Source organism: Polypterus senegalus, chromosome 12, assembly GCF_016835505.1.
Source record: "Polypterus senegalus isolate Bchr_013 chromosome 12, ASM1683550v1, whole genome shotgun sequence".
Taxonomy (NCBI): Eukaryota; Metazoa; Chordata; class Cladistia; order Polypteriformes; family Polypteridae; genus Polypterus; species Polypterus senegalus.
The window spans coordinates 165,331,826-165,352,378 of NC_053165.1; the positions used below are offsets into that span (position 1 = coordinate 165,331,826).

Below are 20,553 nucleotides of genomic sequence, written 5' to 3' on the forward strand. Positions count from 1 at the left end.
ATGTATCATCAAGGGCAGACACACCCGTCCCGTCCCGTCTGTCGTGATGTGGCAGCTTAGCGCCATGTCCTGTCTTGGCCCGTTGACTGTTGTGGTGAACTTCAGAAATGTACAAACGTCCCCAGGGCTGCTGTATCATCGGGACGTCATTCGTCCTGCGACGGGATTGGGAGCAGGATGCTTTGTAAATTCTCCTCAGATTCTTAGCCTAAGGTGACTTTAAGTGCGACTCTCAGGAGTAATTCGGAGACGCTTGATAAGTGCGGACCCCCAGATTGCTTTGTGCCTTGTTAGTGAACTCTGAAGAAAATAATCAGTCGGTCAGTCGGTCCAAACCCTGGCTAATAACTGAATTTCTATTCGCACAGCCCTTGTAGGTCGCTGGGCCCAGTATAACCAGTAAGACTCGCAGACGCAGCCTGTCAAGGTGCTCATGTCGCCACTGGATATATTTTATTAACAAAAGAGTCACCCAAACGGCTTCTTTACAAAGTTGTGTTTTTGTTTTGCTGGCCATGCTGAATTACAGGCAAAAATAAAATCCTCCTCTAGACCCCCGCCCGCCCGCCTGCCCACCCACCCACCATATTAACAATTGTTAAGAAGTGCAAGCAACATTTTCACAGGCCACAATCTAAAAATTGCAAAAAAACGAAATCCATAAACTGACGAGAACGGACTTGCATTGCAGAGTTGCCAGTTGTGTATTGCCAACACGTCGTGCAGCTCGCTGCCATGTGGACTGCAGCCTAACTAAGGAAGACATCTTCAAGCAGAGCGTAATGTTAGACAGTTTTTGTTTCTTTTCATTTGCATTTTATACTTTTTTTATTTTTTTAATTAATAGTATTAAACAACTCAACATGCTTTGTTAATTTTGTCCTGGCAACAGTGTCTCTGTGTGACAGCGATTTGCATATGAAAATGAATGGCGATTGGCTTCGGCGTCCTCGCCTGTTCCTTTGGCAGTGTGACAAAGGCTCTTCTGTGTTCCTGTCTGTCCCTGCGTGGTCAGCCCTGAGTCACCGTCACCGTGGACTGCCACACCTGAAACACAGAGAGAGAAGTGTGTCACTTAAGCAAGCAGACGGTGACGTGTTGTGTCCCTTCCTGCAGTCGCCGCCTTTTACTCTTTAGCATTCCGTATGATTTGCACCCGCGTCCGCTCCGTCAACTCGACAGAGAAAAGTGGCACTCACAATAAAATGAGCTTTGTGTCATACAAGGTGCCAAGCTTCCATCACGGTTCTGACTTTAAAAGAAGTGAAAAGAAAACGAGTTTCATTGGTTCACCTGCAGCCACAACGGGGTCCGATGGCAGAACCTGAAATTCCCCAGCGTTATAGGAAGGGGCAGTAGGCTGTGACACGGACCGCAAGGACATGACGTGACCTCCGCTGGCTGTCAGGCTGTGCCTCCGCAGTAAGAAGTGAGGCCTTAGGACCCCCTGCCAGTGTCTACTCTCTGAGTGCCCACGTGCAGGATGTTGAATTTAAATGGTGTGTGTTTTTATATTTCACAAATGCCAACAACACAAGTGTCACTAAAGTCCCTGGGGTTCTGTCTCACGACACACACACATTTATGATGAAGACCCCCCCGACAAATGTCATCCAGGTGAACCCACCGAATTGATGCCAGGTGCTTCAGGGACGCCCTTCTCCAGCTTTACAGGTGACTTTCCCAGGTGGGAGTGCCCCGCTGGATTGGCACTTCGCTTCAGTCTTCCTGTAGGGTTGGTCAGATCTCGGAAAGGCACCCTAATGTATTATTCTGCCATGCCTGTGCCCTGCCATCATGCACTGTGGAAAGTAGGGCACCGTTATAGTTCTGCCACCAGAGGACCCATGAAGAGTCTGCCTGGCTGGAGCACACCAGGAGTGTCCAGGGCAGAAAGGCAACGCAGTGCCAGGAAGCCTCCAGCCAGGTGTGCTGCTGCTGTGTCACCAGTGACGAGAAGTGACTAACCACATATGCTGTATAGTGCCCTTACTGTGCCCGGTAGGCACCACAGCAAGAGTATGAAGGCGCAGTGGGTGCAACTTCCTCAGGGTCACACTCCCGGCCTTCTGTTTTAACGTAGCAGACGCCTGCCCATTTCATGCCTTATATGGGCACAGTGTTCATGTGTGTGCCACTCGAGCCTTGGCAGGGGTGGTGCCTCCCTGATGCTGCTGTGTCGCCAGTGTGAATGCCATGGAAGCCCCCCGTCTTCTCCTCAGCGGCGAGGCCGTTTATATAGCGCCTTTGCACAGTCAATGTCACATTTCAGCAGTGCTGTTCCTTTAATACTTCTGCAGGTGGTGTGATGGTAGGTGACATGTGGCACAAATTAAACGGCTACTGTGGGTGGTGAATGCCAAGCTGATGCGGCTTTTACAGGTAGAGCAGTAAAGTGACACAACTCGGTGCCCCACTAGGAGTAAACCCTCAAACCAGGTGCCCAGCCATGGTGTGCCTTTCACAGATACTGTCCTTGTATGCCCACATTGGCACCTTGGCGGTATACAGCAGCTCAGTAGTGAGGACTGGACCTGCAGTCTTGTATACAATGGCGACTACCACCTGGATGAGCTCCACAGGTACACGACTGCTGTCTTCCCACTCAGTTCTTATTTTATAGCGCCTTTCCATAGTGAATATAATCATGAGGTGCTGTACCAAGTCTGCTGTTCATACTGATGCCAGTGGCGTGGGGTACGGCAGGTAAGGTGGGGTCACTGATCCCAGTACCGTATATAGCGCCTTTCCGCAGTACATTTCAAGGGTAGTCGAAGCCACCAGCCACAATGACCATCTGCACTAAAGGCCTCAACATGGCACCACCTGCTATAAAGGCCCTTGATGTGCCACCTTGGCAGGGCACTCACTTTCTGCAGTACATGTCACATGACTGCACTGCTTAAAGCCTATAAATTCAGAAGGGTTGCCAGGCCCTGCCAGCGTGTGGTCTGTCCTCGTATTGACTGGTGAGCCTTCATCCTTCTACTTGGTGATGACATCCTATCAGGCCCCCCAGTTGACAGGTTCAGCCAATCTGTGACCACACAGCGGGTCACCCTGGGCAGCCGTAGTCCATACAGGTGCCCGACTCCCACCTCATCACACGATAATCCACAATTACAAGAAGCGAGTGACCCTGTAGTGTGGTGGGCAGCTCACAGAAGGCACCTCTGGGCTTGGCGTTAATCCTAAAGCCTCTCCCTGGGCATCCCTTCTTTGTCTGCGTCTTCGGTGGCACCTCCTGATTTTGTGGGGTACTTGAACGTTTACCTGCCATGGCTGCTCCTCAGATTTGTGTTCACTGAGCACTTTGAGGTCATTCAGAAAACTCAAATGTGCTGAGTGGGCTCATCTGTGTGCCTGGCATTGGGTGCTTTGTAAATGCTGCCCCCTAGTGGCCCAGCTTGTGGAGCTGCTCTCGGATGCCCCCTACTGACCTGTCTTTGGAGTTGCGTGTCGTCAGATTCCACTGCTATTCTGCCACTTGAACACCCGTGCAGTTTTCTTTACTCTCAGATGTGATGGCAAGATATTCAGCCCTGAAAAGAGAAAAGAGGGGGACATTCTGTCAGGACCCCCTAAAGGTGACCGGCTGCCAGCCCCTCATTGGCCGCAACCGCAGTGTTAGTAAAAACCAGGAAATGTGTCGACAGTGTAACCAGCTGTGCCCATTCAGCCCTAAGCTTAGCTTTAGGGTCTGCGTAGCGCCTGGCGTGTGCGCTTTGCCTCTTTAAACTTCATTTTTATTTTTCATAACTCCACCAACAAGATGAGTTTGGGCTGGCTGCCCATCTGCCCATCTAGTCGCTACAGGGCACCCTACTCAATGTCACAAATGCTCCCTCTGATAGGTGCCAACAGAGTCCAGCTGCACCCCTCTAGTGGTTAAGGTTAGGGGGCTTCTTTGACTCAAGTAGGCCTTGATAGTGCCAGGGTAGACTTTGGCACCCCATAATCCTGAACTGGGGTAAGTGGCACAGACAGCACAATCTAGTACCACGCTGACCTGATGAGCTCCACGTGTGGCACGGCACCGCTTGGTGTGGACCTGTGCCACCTGTCTGCACAGACACCATATAAAAGACGGAGACTTTGTTGTGCCTAGTATGAGAGGGTAGTGCCAGGTGTGGCAGGGCATCAGCCATTCCGTGCCACTCTTCCTCCCTTCTGACAGACTGTGTCATAGTGGCACTGGGGTCGAGTCCCTGTGGTACGCCATTGACTAAGATTCTGCATTGCTGCCTCAGTCCAGGCGTCACAAGGGGTCCGTCTCTTAACAAACTGCTCTTGGGTGGTCCCGGGCACTGGCACCTTCAGTGGCACCCTGCGGCTCAGCACAGTCTCTCAGCCTCCTGGCAGACGATTACTGGCGTGACACTAAAACCTTGAAGGAGGTCTGACCATCCGGCCCGAGGGGCCTTCGGCGAGGAGACCACCAGTTTGTCATTGGTGTATCACCACCCTCGAACGAGGACACGGCTCCACAAGTGGCAGAGCACCACCACCATCCTCGTCATCCTCCTCTTCTTCATGCCAGAGCCCATCTACTCACGCGTTTTCCCGTAAGGCCTCTTCTCCGGCTGCCGCGATCTTCCTGTAGCAGTAGACCATCTCCACCACCAACCAGATGGTCAGGCCCACGATGAAGACGTACATCATGATCTCGGAGATGATCGACGTCAGCTCCCGATTGGCTGCCAACACAGAAAGAATCAAGGTCATTGCTATGGAGACGGGCTCCAGGAGCAAAAAAAAAAAAAAAAATAGGGAGAAAAGACGAAGGAGTGCGGCGCCCAGGGCAGCAATACCACCTCACTGGCCGTGGACACTCCTGGGTCACGCGTGAGAGAGAAAGTGGCAGCTCTGCCAGCGCCGAATCAGTCTGAGGGTGGCAACACGGGTCACCTCCGCTCCAGTCAGACCGAGAGTGACTGAGATGAAGGGGCCGTGGCATCGGTGAACTGAAGTTACGAGAGGTGCCACACAACCAGCCACAGTGTGGCATGAAAGGCACCATACGACATATAAAGGGCTCGAGATGTCACTGACGCTCTGCCAGGTAGCTAGGCTGGTGCTAAAGGTGGCACGAGGTGGGCCGATTCATTTAAAAGGTTATAACAGCTAGGAAAAAAACACAGGGCTCTGCAAACGCGCCATCTGACAGAGCCGAGCGGTGACGGTGATGGTGACATGAAAACGACACGAAGGAAACTACGAACTGTGAAAGGCACAATACATTAGGCGGGTGACGACACTAGAAAGGGTCAGCGTCGGTGAGGTGCCATATGGGACAAGGCATCGCCTGTCGGAATGCACCCGGAGATGGATGCAGCGTATAAGTGATTGACGATGCTGGGACACGGTGGTCCCCGAAGGGGTTTCAGTGCCGACGGCCGACCACCCCCCCCCCCCAAAATTGTAGGGCATACCTTTTGGAACCACGTTGAGGTGAACGACCTTGGTGGCATTGCTGTTGAACTCGTAGTGCTCGTACATGAGCAGGCGGTTGACGTTGCACTTGTAGACGCCCGAGTCGTTGAAGGTGACGTTGTGCAGGTAGATGGAGCCGTCCTGCAGGTCGCGGGTGTTTTTGCTGCCATTCCAGTCGATGCGACCTTCAAACTGCTCGTCCTGGACCACTCCGACGCTTTCATAGCTGTAGATCTAAGAGTCATCAAAGACAACACAAAGAGGTGACTACATGGGACACCCGGGAGCCACCCGCTCCTCCACCAACTGGCACAGCTTTGGGCACGTGGGCAGAACCAGTCAGCACTTCTCACCAGATGAAGGGCCAGGAAGGCGGAGGGCACCAGGGCATCACCGTCCCATCTGTCTGTCCGCCAATTTCACTCCACAGGGCACCCCAGCCAGCGTGCGCCTCCTGCCCGCCTTTACCGTATCTAGCGCCTTTCATCAGAACGAGCTTACCTCCCGAAAGTCTTCGTCATCTGCGGACTGAAAGAGCCAAGTGATGACAGCGGTGGCTTCAACTTCGCTTCTCTTCTTGCAGGAGATGCACCCCAATTTAAATCCATTTCCGGCCACCGCCTCCGTGTCCGAGTCGACCTCCACACAGCCGGCCCGGCAGCCCTGCGCTGTCAGAGAGAAGGAGAGCAGAGAGTCACCGAGTGACAGACAGACAGACAGACAAAGGGGACGGGGACGTGCAGCTGAGGACCTCCACACGGTGCTTAAGGTCGATTCAGTGGCAGCAGGGCACGCCTCGCTCAGTGTAATGCATTTGGACATGTATGTACTAGTGACGCCTTTTTCATTCCAACGGGTGGAGCAGCGGCCATATAAGCATTGCTTTATCAAATCCCATGCTATTGAGGAAAGAAACGACCAACACCATAACTGGAAAAAGGAAAATGGAAAGCAATATGGGAAGTAAAAAAGGCGGCAGTGCCCACGTTTAGTCAAGTCCATTAGACATGTTGGCGATCTGCTCTTAGTAATGCGGAGCAGGAAGGAATGACACGGATAAATAACAAATTCCCTCAGCCCACATCCCCCCAATGCCAGTCATATCATTGGCTACCGTCCTCTGTGTGCCAGCCAATGGACTTCAATGGGACTGGTGCGCCTGTTTTTATCTCCTGTCATCCATCCTACTCTTTTTCTTTACTCGTTTACCCAGGGCATGGTCAGAAAGCACCAGGTACAAGGCCAGGGTGCCAGTCTAATGCAGGGTGAACAAACACACACTCCATATGCCCAGCCTAACCACGCCCGCTCACCTGCCCGTCAACGTTTTTTCCAATTTCAAATTTTCCTTTATTAGGGTAGAGTGTTGCTTTTTGGCGCCATTTGTTGGAAAAGACAATGCACTGCACTTTTGGAGTGGGCGTGTCGTGAGTGACGTCACGGCCACTGCGGACTTTGGTTCCACTTTATCGGATGAGAACGGAGGACTCGGGATGACGTCAGGTGGCCCCTCCCCTTCCTGTAGTCCTCTGCACCACTGGCAGTGAGCTGTTAACGTGCCACTGGGTTAGCGCTCGCCGTTTGCTGGACCCTGACACAGTGGGATTGCCAGTCGTGGACCCGGGCAGGTGCCGGTGTGGACAGATGTACCCTGAATGACCCTCCCTCATTTGAAAGAGCGTGCCAGTGCCCCACCACGTGCCCAGGTCCCATGAAGCACCAGCACCTAAAAGAACACCCAGGCCAGTTTAATAAAAACAATTTGGAGCAAAATATTCACTAAAAGGACTGGGAGTTGAACCCAAGGCCAACCAAGCAACGCTTTTCTCTCCCAGACACCAGCCAAAATTCTTCACAGACCGAGATACTGCATGTCGGGCAGCTGTGCCCACATGTGCTCAATTCAGCCAAACTAACTGGCGTTGAACCCAACGATCTTACTGTATATAGCGCCTTTCTATGATCTGCTGCTCAGTCATGGCAGTGGCAGAACAAGCAGCGTAGGAGAATCCTTTGGGCTCACGCTGGCAGGCCACTACAGCCCAGTGACTGGCAGTGCCAGGGGCGGAGCTAGTCTCGAGCTCATTTACCTTTCATTACAAAAAAACAGGGTGGCACTGTGCCCAGCACTTCTGCCCTCACATATTTGCTGTTTTCCATGTGGAGTCTCTGTGAGTACTGAAGCCCAAAGCCATCCATCTTATGCCCGTGGGTGAGTCTGGACTGGCATCCTGTTCTGGGTTGCTTTTGCTCGGTGCCCGAGGCTGCACCCCTGCGGCTGTGAGTTTGACTGAGCTGCAGAGTGTTTGTCCCTTAGGTTGCCACAGGGGTGTCAGTCCCCGTCTGAATAAAGTCCATTAATAGAAGGGTGCCCAGCTACAGTACATCAATTGCGCTGGCAGTAAGTTGGCATCACCAGAATGATAAATCAGGAAGTAGGTGGAAACATGAACCGACTTGACAATCAGGCAAATTCTGCCCAGGCGCACCCGCGTGGCCTCAGCACCATGTCACATTGGGGCGACTGTTGCCATAGATATGCTGCTTTCTCCTCTTCCTAGATGGACCAGCTGACCTTGAATTGGCAGTGCCTATCCAAGTGCCTGAAGCCCCCTGGCAGGGGCCCCTCTGCCTGACTTTCACGTTCCTGTGGCTGTATTGCCCCAACTCTAGCAGATCTGATGCCATGCTCCACACCGGGCACATTCTGGCACAGCCGAGGACAAGTAGAAAAGCTACTCAACAGGCCTGCCACCCCACAACTCTGCCATGAAAATGTGTAGGAGAGAGCCGAGGGCGCAGGCACGGAGAACACCTGGCACTTACCAGAGCAGATTACGCCGCTGATTTCCTCGGAGGCTCAAATCCCCTCGGCTTCCAGGATAAGAAACACGGCAATTAAAAGTCACAGCGCCCCCCCGGGGACCACCATCCATTCACAAGGTCACAGCGCCAGGAGCCCCGTGGGTGACGTCACCCCACACACACACACACACGTCTTCTGTGACTTGGAAACCGAGCTGGCCACACAGCGACAGACCCCTGATGCGGCATCGTGTCACGAACGCCCCACCAGTGAGTGACAGTAACACGAAGTGACCTCCCAGGTGTCACCCCACCAGCATCACATGGACAAACAAAGCCTGAAGGGATGGGCCATTGGTGAGAGTTAGGGGGGTACGGCGGGCCATGTGCTGCACATCTGCAGCAGTAGGGGGCAGTGGACCAGTGGTGGTCCATGTTGGAGTTTCCCCTCCAGTCAAGTTTGACCCCACCTGGGGGTGTCATCTCCCTGCCCGCTGTTCCTACAGCTTCTATCCTGGCCTTGTCTGAGTCCAGAGGGTGGCATTTAACTAACCCTGTAGGGGGCACCACTCAGTCCAGAAGGAAATGCCTCAAAGACACAGGGTGGCACCAGGCAGGTCTCCAGAGCACTGTGCCACCCTCTCCAGAGTCTCCTCTAAAGGGCACTCGCCCGTCTGTAACACTCCACGGAGCTCCTGCATTGCACTCTAAATGGAAGTCGGGGAAGACAGACAGGCAGTGGATGTCCAGGGGCTGAGGGGTTAAACTGGCCGGACCCCCTTCAGCCCCTCAGCTTCACAATGCGCCTGATGTGGGGGTCTGGCTAGAATGCCACAGGCTGGTAGGCTGAGGGGGCACAGCTTGGCAGCCCTGTGTTGGACAGACTGGTGTGTCACCCACACTGCCAGCAGCAGGAGCTGACGATGATGAGACCTGGATGCCCTTTGTAACCCCTAGGAGGAGCCCCATGGGCACCCAGTGCCAGCGGGCACAGACGAGAAGCAGCAAATGGATTTCTTTCTTCCTCAGCGGCCTCCATTCTCTTTTTTCCATCCTGAATAATTCATCTCTGGAAATGAAGCGGCCAGCCGGCTGTCCATCTCGGGCAGCAGCAGCCAGCAGGACGCTTCTGGAAGATTCCGGCTCTTTAACCATTTCAATTCAGGATGGGGGCCCACTGACTTTATATAGCGCCTTTCAAGCCTCGCTGTTGGTTTGTGCCCCACAGCCGTCTCCACACTTCTAGCAGCCGACGGAGGGAGGGAGTGATGAGCACAGGGAAAGCGGAGCCTCTGAAGACCCAAACGCCTTATTAGGGTGGGCTAAGCGGGGGTGGGGGGGCCTTCACGCCATGACGACGCCATTGACGGGTCAGCGGGGTCCACTAAATGCATGACGGGACCCTCAATATGCCACCGTGGTGGGCCGTGTCCCTTCTGGAGTGGTCTTTGTGAGCTCCCTGAATATTTCATGACTGGAAGGCCGCCACTCGCGCTGCAGCGGGTCGATACGCTGGCATTGTGGTCAGCAGAGGTCAATCAATAGCACTTCGCATAGAAAACAGCCGAGTCAGGCGGTGATGTCACAGCAGGGCGTGGCCCGCATCTGAGGACTCGGGTTCAAACCGTCTCGCCATCTATGTGACGCTGGCATTTTCTCCCTGGCGACTGACTTGGCACAGGGTTGAACTGGCATCCTACCGCTGGCCGTCAAAGTGCCAGTGTTGACCACAGTAGTGCCGACACCCGATTCAGATGCGCACAGTCAAAGACGACCAACGATTCTCCCAGCATTCCCAAGTGCAGCCCCTTGGCACGCTGGCGCTCAGTCTTTGGGGTTAAAAGGGTGTTGTTGAGAGCCCAGTGCAGAGCCCGCCTGATGTGACGCTCGCCCACGATGACGTGAACCCTGCTGGACACCTCTTTAAGCCCTTGGACACCCAGACCGTGCCATGCTGCCCGACACTCATTTGCCCGTTTCTTTTCTGTGTTCGCTCAGGTTAAGAAGACGGGCTGCCATGCAGAGCTGCCCATGTTGAGAGTGGGCACGTCATGGGAACGGTGAGCCTGAGTTGGTTCAACTGGCCAAAAATTAGGCCTCATGTGCCAATGGTATGCCAGGGACATTAGTGGAAGAAGTAGCTGCCAACACACACTGGCCAATCCCTGACCCGATCATTTATGCCCTCGTGCCCTTCACTGGTCACTCACCACACACGTCACATTAGCCTCGAGTGCTTTGTGGGTCCCGCTGTGCCCAAATCAAAACACATTTTGACGACAGGTGTGCCATCCTTGCTGGCGGCCTCACCTCCCCGAAGGCTTCCTGGAATGGCACGACTGCCGCTTTATCCGTCATTAAGCCTGCGGTCCGCTGAGACTGGCGTGCCAGGCGGGGTGGCAGCTGCGTCAGCATGGCATTGTGGAGTCTAACGTGGGCACTGCCCTCCTGTGCCTCTATTACACACTGTAGGGCCTCTAATATCTGCACATCTGTCAGCCTCGTTGTTATATAGCGCCTTTCACACCCACCTCTTGTGCCTTTGATATCTGTATACTGATGGGGCTCTTCATTGTACAGTGTGCCCATCTGCCAATCCATGACACACACACACACGGTGCCAGTCTAAAGATGCCAAGTGACCTGGCAGACACATGTGCCACTCTGGTGATGCTCAGTAAAAGGTTGGCATGCACAGGACCCTGAGTGAATGACTTGCCCACTGATGCATGGACTGCATCTTCACTGTATGTGCCTGGACCCGCCAGTACCATCAAGCTTCTCCACTCCTTTCCTTTGCCCAGACTTTGCAGTTCCAGGACACCGTAGCTCACCCCAGCAGCAGAGGGGTTTAAGGCAGGAGCCCACCCTGGCCGGGCTGCCCACCCATCGCAAGGCTAGCCCACTCGACCAGGACCAGTTCAGAGCATGCCACACGTGGGAGGAAGCGGGCACACTTCACTGCATCACCTCCGACCTGCCTTTGCTGACCTGCGCCCGATGCCCGCCTGCACTTGCTGCTCCTGGAGCCCCCCTAATGGCTCTCACATCAATAAGTAATTAACGGCAAACCATCACGCCGTCTCGAGTGAGCGCCGCCAGTGCATTAAGACACTTTGTGACGCCGGCGGGCACCGCTCATCTGGACCCTCTGCTGCACAGGGTCGAGCTCCCGATGGCTAAGGGGCCGCCTGCCAGTCCACCGAACGAGGGCTTCAGCACAACTCACGAGTTTGAATGTTCTCCTCGTGTCACGGGCCGTGGTGACATTAAGTGGCCCAGCCTTGTAGCCAGTGCTGCCAAGATGCCATCGGGACCCCCAAGGGCACATCATGTAGAATGAGCGGAATCACAGCAGGGGGCCCTGGCTGGCATCCACGAGTGTGTGGAGGAGGTAAGTGGCGACCCGGTGGGCTGCTGAGTGTCCAATCAAGCAGACTCACAAGATGTCTGCCGTGTCACGGGGGGCTACGCTGAAACTTCAGAACACACCGTGAAGGCCTCACGTGGCGTGCCAGCAACACAGGGGGGCCGTCGGAGGGGGGAGCCGAGACCCCGGTGGTGCTCGTGAACGTTGGAAGTTATGGGGGGCCGTCCTTAAGTCCTGTGCGGTCTCCATATTACAAGAAGGACAAGAAGACCCCACAGCAGCGAGAGCAGCTGAGAGGGGACATCTGATTGAAAGGACCCCAGCTGTGACTTTAAAATGAGCTTGGGGGTCCATGGAATGAGGGGACCGGGTGGGGTGGTGGGCCGCGGGGCTTCCAGGACATTTAAATCTTGAGAAAGCAGGTGGCCATCGGCGAGGTCACCACTCTTGTGACAATCATCCATATGTTCTTAAAAGACCACTGGGGCTCCATTGCTGTTATATGGAGTGCCCCCCAATGCAGTATCCTGGCTCCAGCTATGGGAGTCGTCATTCCAGTCTGGTGGTCTGCCAGACCGTTGGTGGTCACCTATTGCATCGTTGTAGTCCACACGTTTGATTCAAGGGGGTGACAAGGGGACCCCAAGCCCAACTGCATTAACTTGGCCAGCCCCCGAGAGTCCCCACCCGGACACAAGGCCAGTTCAGCACACTGCAGGAGAGACCCCCGTATTGGGGGTGCAACTTTACACGTGAAAACAATGTGGCTGTCCTTGAAGTGACTGGGCACTGGCAGGTGGAGGGCGTCACTTGGGGGGCCAGCGCTGCCACGTTCCACAGTTCCTCCCATGTCTCCTGTAATGCGAATACACTGAGGTAACGGACCACCAGGACGGCGTCGTCTTTATATAGCGCCTTTCTAGTCATTTTTATGCGGCCCCTTCCTTTCACCAGTGACACAAGTGATCCTCATACAGTTTCTTGCCATTGTGGCCGGCCACCACCTCGAGCCCCTCTGGGTGACCACAGTGTTAAGTCAGATCATTGGTCAGCCTTTTATATAGCGCCTTTCACCATCTGTACAGACAGAAGGTGCAGTGCCCCCTGACAGGGTGCCCAGCTGGTAGCCTGTCCTTTATAAATCATCTTCTGCCGCTGTGATGAGGGATACGCCAGAGACGAGATCAGCAGCGGGCACTCGTGGCACACAAAGTGCAGCTCACCAGCTGAAGGACCTGCGGAGTGATGCGGGCAGCACACGGAGGTCCTCACCTGGCATGACAGTGGCAGTGCTTAAACAGAAATGAAGAAGGGACAACAGAGAGTGACCATGGGGGTCAGGCAGAAGGGACACGGCGAGCGGGTGGGCCAGGACATGAATATGACCACAGGTGACAGCGGCTGGCAGAGTGACCACATCCTGGGTCTGCAGAGCACGGGGGTCCACATCCTGTCACTCTGCTATCAGGTGTGACCGGGGTCGGGGGACAAAGAAGTCAGTGTGCCTGCCAGCTGTGATTGAGGGGACTCTGCAGACAGGGTGACCGGGCACTGCCAGCATTCAGAGTTAATGCCTGAGACAGGAGTTCAGAGATGGCGCTCAACACGGGGTCACTTGGACACTCAGAGGTGTCAAAGAGGACCTGGAGTGGCACTGCTGGTGTCACAAGGCCACCATACCATAGGCATCTACTCCAGACTGGTCAGACGGGTGCCATCTTTGTTCCTTTCTTACCGCCTGAATCGGTCACTTGCTGTCATTTCGTCTTTTCCATTAGGGACACACGGGGACAGGGACACACTGGACATTTGAACTCGAGTCCTGCCATGCTGCCCACGGGACTCCTCCCCGGACATCAGACAGAAAACCTTCCAAAGCTAGAAAATGGAGTCAGGCTGGCAAATGGCATTGCCCACTTGAGCCTGGCAGTAGGTGTGCCATGTGGAGCCAGGTGGGTCGTGCCTCAAGTTACAAAAAGATGAGAGGGCACAGTGGACCAAAAATCGGAGTGGCAGAGATCTGCTTGGAAATACTGGCACACGTTAGGTGGAGGGCAAGGCAGTGCCACTCGACTGGTAGATAGGGCATCAAATTACAGAGGTGTGCAGAGCACAAGGTAGGGATGAGAACACAAAATCCAAAATAAAGAAGAGAGCCTTCCTGCCCACTGTGGCTGGTTAAGCGACAGTCAGTCCGTAAGTGATGTACCCGTGCCTCCCACTCAAACCCCTTAAGGTGCCATCTCTGAAGTTCACCTCCAGCCTTGGGTACCAAGGGCAGGGTGGCCAGTCCAGAGGGCCCACCCTGTGGTTGCTGAAGCCCATAGCGGAGCACATGCTCCCATAAACCTCACATGCCCTGAGCTGTCACCTGCCACATGTCCTGCCAATCCCGCCTGGCAACGCTACAGCACTAGTATGGCCCTGACTCTATATTCATACAGACTGACAGCAGGAGCCTCATGCCCCCCACACTGCCCTTCCTAAAAAAGGCAATGCCCACTTTTCACCCCCAAATCCATGCCAGCCTTCTCCTTTCTTCTTTGGCCCCTTCTGCTCTCCCTGAGCTTTTGCCTTCTCTGCCCAACTGCATTATGGGGTCCACATTGAAGCACGGGCACTGGTGGGCCGAGCTCAGGGAGTCCTCCACAGCCAACAATAGAGGTCTTGTGGAATGCCAGCGCTGACGCCCCCGTCACCACATGAATGCCAGCTTTGTGTCGGAGGCCGATTCTTCTCTCAAGGATGTTGTGCTGCGTGGGCGTCTCAGAGTTTTGATCCCAACTCACGCGGCAAGTGGAGACGAGAAGGAGGCGGGGGTCCTCAGTGCGTCAACCCGGGCACAGGATGCCCACACAGAGCCAGTGTAAGTCTGGTGTTACACTTAAAGCAGTGGGCACCTCTAACAACATGGGTTCAAGTTGTCACATGGTCACCATGAGGAGCTCCTTCAAGGACGTGGGCGCCACTCCCTCCCTCACTTGATCATACATGTGGTCTGCATGCCCTAATGCCCCCCGTGGGCTCACCTATACCAGTGGCACAGTCCTGTCTAACTCCTCAGGGGCTGCACTTTGAAAGCCCTCAGTGTTTGGGCAGGACCACCAGTCTGCATTTTCCATGGCTTTTGTCTGCCATGGCTACCCTTTTCTTGTCCGTCCCTGGTGGTCTGGTGTCGGGGACGTTATCGTTGTGATGCCATCTTGCTGTTAATTTTGAGTGCTTCTCGCTAGGACACATTGGCCACTGTCATCATTGGCGCTGCCCACGTGTCTGTGCCTGGCTGGGTGGGTGCTTGTGAAGGCCCTCAAGGATGGAGTTGTTGAGCCATGTGGCTTCACCTTTGGATGGCATCCCAATGCCCACCCTGTTAGTCCGTCTGCCAGGGTCTTTGGGAGTCATAGAGTGGGCCTGTGACAAGCATATGTGTGACGTGATGTCACCAGTCAGCGTGCCTTTGTCACACCTCAAAGGGCGACAAGGAGAGAGGGGACACCAAACAGAAGTGAGGCACAGCACATCAAAATGGCAGCCAGGACTGCGGTGGTCTTCTTCGTGCCGAGTGCCCACCGTCGGGCCGTCTGCCAGCCCCTGCGTTTCCTACTTGTGTGAGCCTGGTAACCGCCGGAGGGGATCGGAACAATTTGTGTGCGTCGCCCTTCATGCCCTCGCCTCCCCTTTGCCCCGAGTGTCCCGTGTGTGACGTTGGCTTTGAGGACTCGTGACGGTCTGAAGCGGCGAGGCGGTCATGTGATCCACTCCCAGTAACTGGACGTCCTGAAGTGTCACAAGCTCTGCCACTGCTGGCCCAACTTCACGCCTCCTCTGTCAACAGACGTCACAATTCGGGGGGGAAAGTCATGAGGCCTGTGGTGGGCAAACTGCACCCAAACCATCCGAAAACACGAGGGGGGGTGGAAAACCTCTGAAAATATCGTCCCCTTCAAGTGTTTTAATGGGGCAAAGCCTACGTGACGGTGACCAGTGGTGACATCACAGACGACACGGCCGGGCAGAGCAGAGCTGTCAAAAGGGACGATGCCGTCAAGTGCTCCCTACTGGCTACGGGCAGCACTGGGGGGGCGGGGGGGAGCGAGAGAAGGTCAGCAACATCCAAAATGGCCACCAAATGAGCCACCGGTGACAAAGACCACTGAGGGGACACTGAGACTTCACCAGCATCGACAAACACGACGACGGAAACGTTCCTCACTGTCTGCCCTGCACTTCCCACCTGTGACGTCCGAGGGCTAATTTGTCATTTAAAAGGACAGCAGCGCACGGGTGTGGTGGGCCAATCAGAGCACATCATCAGGCCCCCCCCACTCAGGTCTGGACTCCCGTATTGCATGATACGTCAAGGACACGTGATGACGCCAGCCAGTGCCACCACGCAGGGATAACGAGTGGATCTCACTGCCCGTGTATCTCATTGGATTCTTCTGACATCGACGAACACCAGCAGGTCAACCCTTCTGGGGGCAGCAGGACCCCCAGGCTGCGCGCTGTCCTCTCAGGTTGTCAAGTTGGGTCGCCCCCTGCTGGAGCTCCTCACGGTAGGACCTCCTGTGGTCACCGGCCAGCCGGGGGGCTCCGCTCGTGCTGACACCCACCCATTGCAGCTCTTCATCTGCTGGTCCCCTCCAAGGTAAGTACTGGGAGTTAAGAAAGCCCCGATAACTGATCTCAGCGGGCGACAGTGCAGGGCGCTATATGAGCCAGCCCGTGAGCCTGCTAATGGCAGCGGGGGTCCTTGAAATATTAATATCTCTGCCTGGGCCCATTAGGAGGCTCCATAAATAAATGATGGCAGCGCGAGTATTAATAGCCGATTCGTATTTTTATACTCGGACGTGCAGACAATTCTGGAAATTTCTTAGAAATCAAACCTGAAACCGCGGAGCCTCTGCTGTGAGACTTGAAATCTGGCTCAGGTGCACCCCACCCTATTGGCCGTCACTGAGGGTCCGTCTGGTAGTGACGTCACACACCTGTCATGCTGAAGACCCCTGGCGAGAGACGTGGCCAAGAACCCAATGGTGGCCTCCAGCACAGCACTCCACCGAAGTGGGCTACACGGCCCACCTGGGCACCTAAAGGACGATCAGACTGTGACAAATGAGACTCTGATGAGACCGTCTGGGGGAGACCAGGGACCACTCATCACCTGAGCACCACCACCTGGGACACAAGAGGGGGTCGAGGAGAGAACAGAGGGGGTGGGCTTAGGGACCACTCTGGGAACATCCAAAGCCCTCCAGAGAGACCTGAAAACAGCCGCCCCCCGGTGGTCTCCATCGAGGACCTGCAGTGAAGTCCCCAAATTCAGGGGTGCAAAGCTTGTTGTGTCAAACCCAAGAAGTCCCCTGGCTGGTTAGTCAGCACGCCTGCGTCACTGTCATGTTTCTGGTTCGGATTTGGAACAAATGTGTGACAATGTCTGCAGTGCTGTGTTCAGTGTGTCCTTCTGGGTACCGAGGGCACTTCACACACACACACACACACACACACACACACAGTGTGCTGGCACCACTCAGATGGGATGCCAAGGTGCTTACTGAAGCCATGTGCTGTCAGTGGCTGCTCCAGGCTGGACCCCCATGGCCAATGTGACTGGACCTCCAAGTGCTGGTGGTGCCTTTGGATGTGAATTTATGACATGCCAGGTGAGCGGAGACCAGGAGAAGGAGGAAGAGGAGGGTACATCGTGGTGAAATCCTGACGATTTATACGGGTTATATAATCGGGGGGTCTTTTGGACCTGAGACTTGAAGTTGTGTTCTGGTTTGGGGTGGGAGACACAGACACACACGTTAGAGATGTTCTGCACACTGTGTGTGTGTGTGTGAGAGAGAGGGACGGACAGGAAAGGCGCTATATAACAGACAGATATCAACCTTTATATAACACACACACGTTAACTAAGTGTGTGTAAGTCTACTGAGTTACAGGAAATGGGGCCCACCTCAAAGCCACACACCGTATATAAAAGTACAATGAAAGGCGCGGACCCTAAAAGCGCCGTCACTGTCCCCAATTCAACACTCCACAATATTTACAGACAAGTCGACATGTTACAAATGGCACCGAAAACACGAAGCTCAGACTCGCCAGCCACACGTCTGGAGGTGTCAGCTTCTCTGGTAAACCTTTTAAAAAGTGAAACGACGAGTCACAGGTGGGCTTCAGAACGAGTGGGCCTGCCTAGGTGGCATGAAACGTTCAAAGCGAATGCCACCGCCTACTGTCAGGGGCTGCCATAGGCTCCAGTGACCCCGTTCAGGACTAAAATGAGTGACGGGTACAGAGGGTCCATCCCAGTGGTCGTGTGTGTGTGTGTCCACTTTGGCACGGTGCTTGTTGTGCCAAGTGTCCCTTACAGTGCAGAGTTTCAAATGACCCGGGTTAGCGAGAAGGCGCTATATAACGACACACGCTGCCTACGGCCCGGATGGGCGCCCCACGTCGATAAGCCGCAGTCAGCCATTTCAGCTTCTCTTTGTGTGAATTCGCCTTTCAGTCCCCGCATTGCTGACTCCGCCATCCTGACCCGCTCACGTTCTCCTCTAATGACTCGACGGGATGCCACACGCCTAGTGGCCTGCGCTCTTGTTTGTCACCCGCCGATCTTTGCTGACTGATGGCTTCTGTAACCCGCGGCCACTTTCGACTGGACTTTCTGGACTGGCACAGCCCCGCACGAAGTCTCCCCCTTTTCAAAGTCACCTTTCACGACTATAAAGCGAAGCCTTGGGGTGGGATTGCTGTGCCAGGTTGTCATCCCGTCTGGACTTTGGACTCTACGGGACCGTCTCTCTGTGACACTAGGCCCAGCTAACGACAACGGCGCCCACCCCCGCACCGCACAGACCCCCGGCCTGACTTACCACAGAGGAGCACGCAGAAGACCACGAACCCCAAAATTCGGTGAGAAGTCATCGTCTTCTTCAAACGGCTCGCCTGTCCCAGTCCGGTGTCGAGCTCGGCGCTCCGGTGGCTCCTCTGGAATTGCAAGGATGTTTTGAACCTCGATCCCGAGCCGCGGTCCTTTCGGTGAAGGGGCTCACCGCCAGTCTCATAAATGAAGGAAGGCAAAAGTCGGGTGGCGGGTGCTCGCTGGCTGGCTCGCCTGCGCCGCTCTGTCCGCCAGTAGCCCCTCCGAAGCCGTGCGCGGGTCCGTCCTCAGCGCCTGTTCATCTGATATTCCGCTCAAGGGGGATATTTTTAGAGCCGCTAATAACCCCGTGTCCAGAATTCAAGACGTTCTTGGAATGAACTTGGTGGTGGTCGGTGTCTTAGGCGGCAGGGGGCTCTTCGCATGGGGGTGCGTCGCCGTCCCGTTTAAAACTTCCCGACAGACAGACGAAGGTTTAACAGGGAGAAGCTCTGCACCGATTTTAAACCGAGAGCACCGGGGATGTCATCGCCATCCGAAGGCCCGTCCGAAATGGAGGTATCCGCTGAGAATAACGTTCTGCGTAAAATATGCGACAAACAAAAATGAAAGGAAACATTCAGTGCATCCGTCAAATCCCCGCATGCAGCGCCGGAATACTCGGTCCGTTAAATGTCTTGGTTAAAAAATACGACCCTTGATGTTAGAACTTTGGACGAAGGACATTCACGATCTTATTGCTGTACTGTGTAAAAGGTTAAAGTGCCCGTCACGCTTGGACATTCGTGCATTGGCTTTCCCGATCGAGCGCCGTTCTCGCGTTTCTGCTAGCGCCTCGGCCGGTAGAGATACTTTGGATCACTGGTCGGGCTCCAGTTGCCGTGGTGTCGCGTTTAATTTTAAAAGTCGCCAACAGATTTCGCGTAACAGATGGCCGAAATAGAAGACTCGTTCATTGAATCGCGCGTGCATGCAGCTGGCAGTCCCTAAACTCTACCTAGACGCGACACCAGTGACACGTTTAGGCCGAGCCCCCGCCGGATTTGGACGCGCGCTTGATGCGGAGAAGAGCCGTCCGTGTTAGCGATGAGAAGCCCCGGGCGCGGAGAGGAGCGGGGCTTGAGCGTGTCGTCTCCGTCCAAGGCTCTCCGTGCTCTTCTCGGCTCTTGAGGTCATTGCACTGTCGTGCTATTCGGCCCGGATGCTTGAATCAGTTCCGATTTCGACTTCGTTTGATTTTATGACGCGAAACGCATACTGGCACGCAAGACGAGCGGCTTCACAAACCATCCATACTTGTACCAAGTGCTAATGTCGCTTAGGGAGCCGAGATCAACTTTAGGTAGCGATGCGCATCGTCAAATTAGCACCGCTGCAGGCGGCACGAAGCCGAACCGGACCCGGCGCAGCTCGCCACACATTCGCTGAAGAGCCCAAAGTAATCGGCCGTTCACAAAACCTTCCTCCACATCCCGCTGTCTCGTGTTGCGTACGGATTTATTATTCTTTCTTTTATTTCTGATGTCGTTTCTCCAGAGGGAGTGACAATCAACTCGCAAACATCAGCAGTCCGTATGTTCCTAGTGCGGGTGCGCTGAGTATTCCCAGGTTTCGGAAGCCCTCGCTAATCCTTACAATCTTTGATCCGGGAATTCGTCCTCTTGCCGTTTTGAGTTTTACACCATCGCGGTAATCGCTCAGTTTCTTTTTCTTTTTGGACCATCTGGTGAGAATGCAGCGTTGTCTTTCCGTGGAAATCTCGTCCGCAATCGAACCGCAGCTTGCATGGTGTGCAGCCTGCCGGTCACTGCCAGCTACTTTCAGCTAAAGGGCCAACGGAGGAAAGGAAAGGAAAAAAAAAAAAGCCGCAGCTAGAAACGCGGAGACCGGGGAGGGATAGAGCGAGCGAGCAGCGGTAACGAGCGTCGCTTCCGAGGCGTCTTTGTTGCTATAAGCAGTTTTTAAATTCATATCCTGAATCGCCTCCCATTAACTCTTAAGGCGCACCAGAGCTGCCGCACTTCGGAGGCTGAGAGGGACGCAGAGCGCG

The 20,553-nt window shown here is 54.7% G+C and overlaps 1 protein-coding gene across 1 annotated transcript; it reads right to left on the reverse strand.

The window, feature by feature from the left end:
* Positions 1 to 422: 422 nt before the first annotated feature.
* On the reverse strand, positions 423 to 20,549 carry LOC120540158 (sodium channel subunit beta-1-like). Its single transcript, XM_039770680.1, has 7 exons — positions 20,139 to 20,549; positions 18,496 to 19,082; positions 5,935 to 6,101; positions 5,433 to 5,667; positions 4,556 to 4,697; positions 3,441 to 3,542; positions 423 to 1,047 (listed from the first exon to the last, which is right to left on the reverse strand). The coding sequence occupies exons 2-6, from the start codon at positions 18,545 to 18,547 to the stop codon at positions 3,476 to 3,478; spliced, it is 663 nt and encodes a 220-aa protein (XP_039626614.1). The 5' UTR covers positions 18,548 to 19,082; positions 20,139 to 20,549; the 3' UTR covers positions 423 to 1,047; positions 3,441 to 3,475.
* Positions 20,550 to 20,553: the final 4 nt, after the last annotated feature.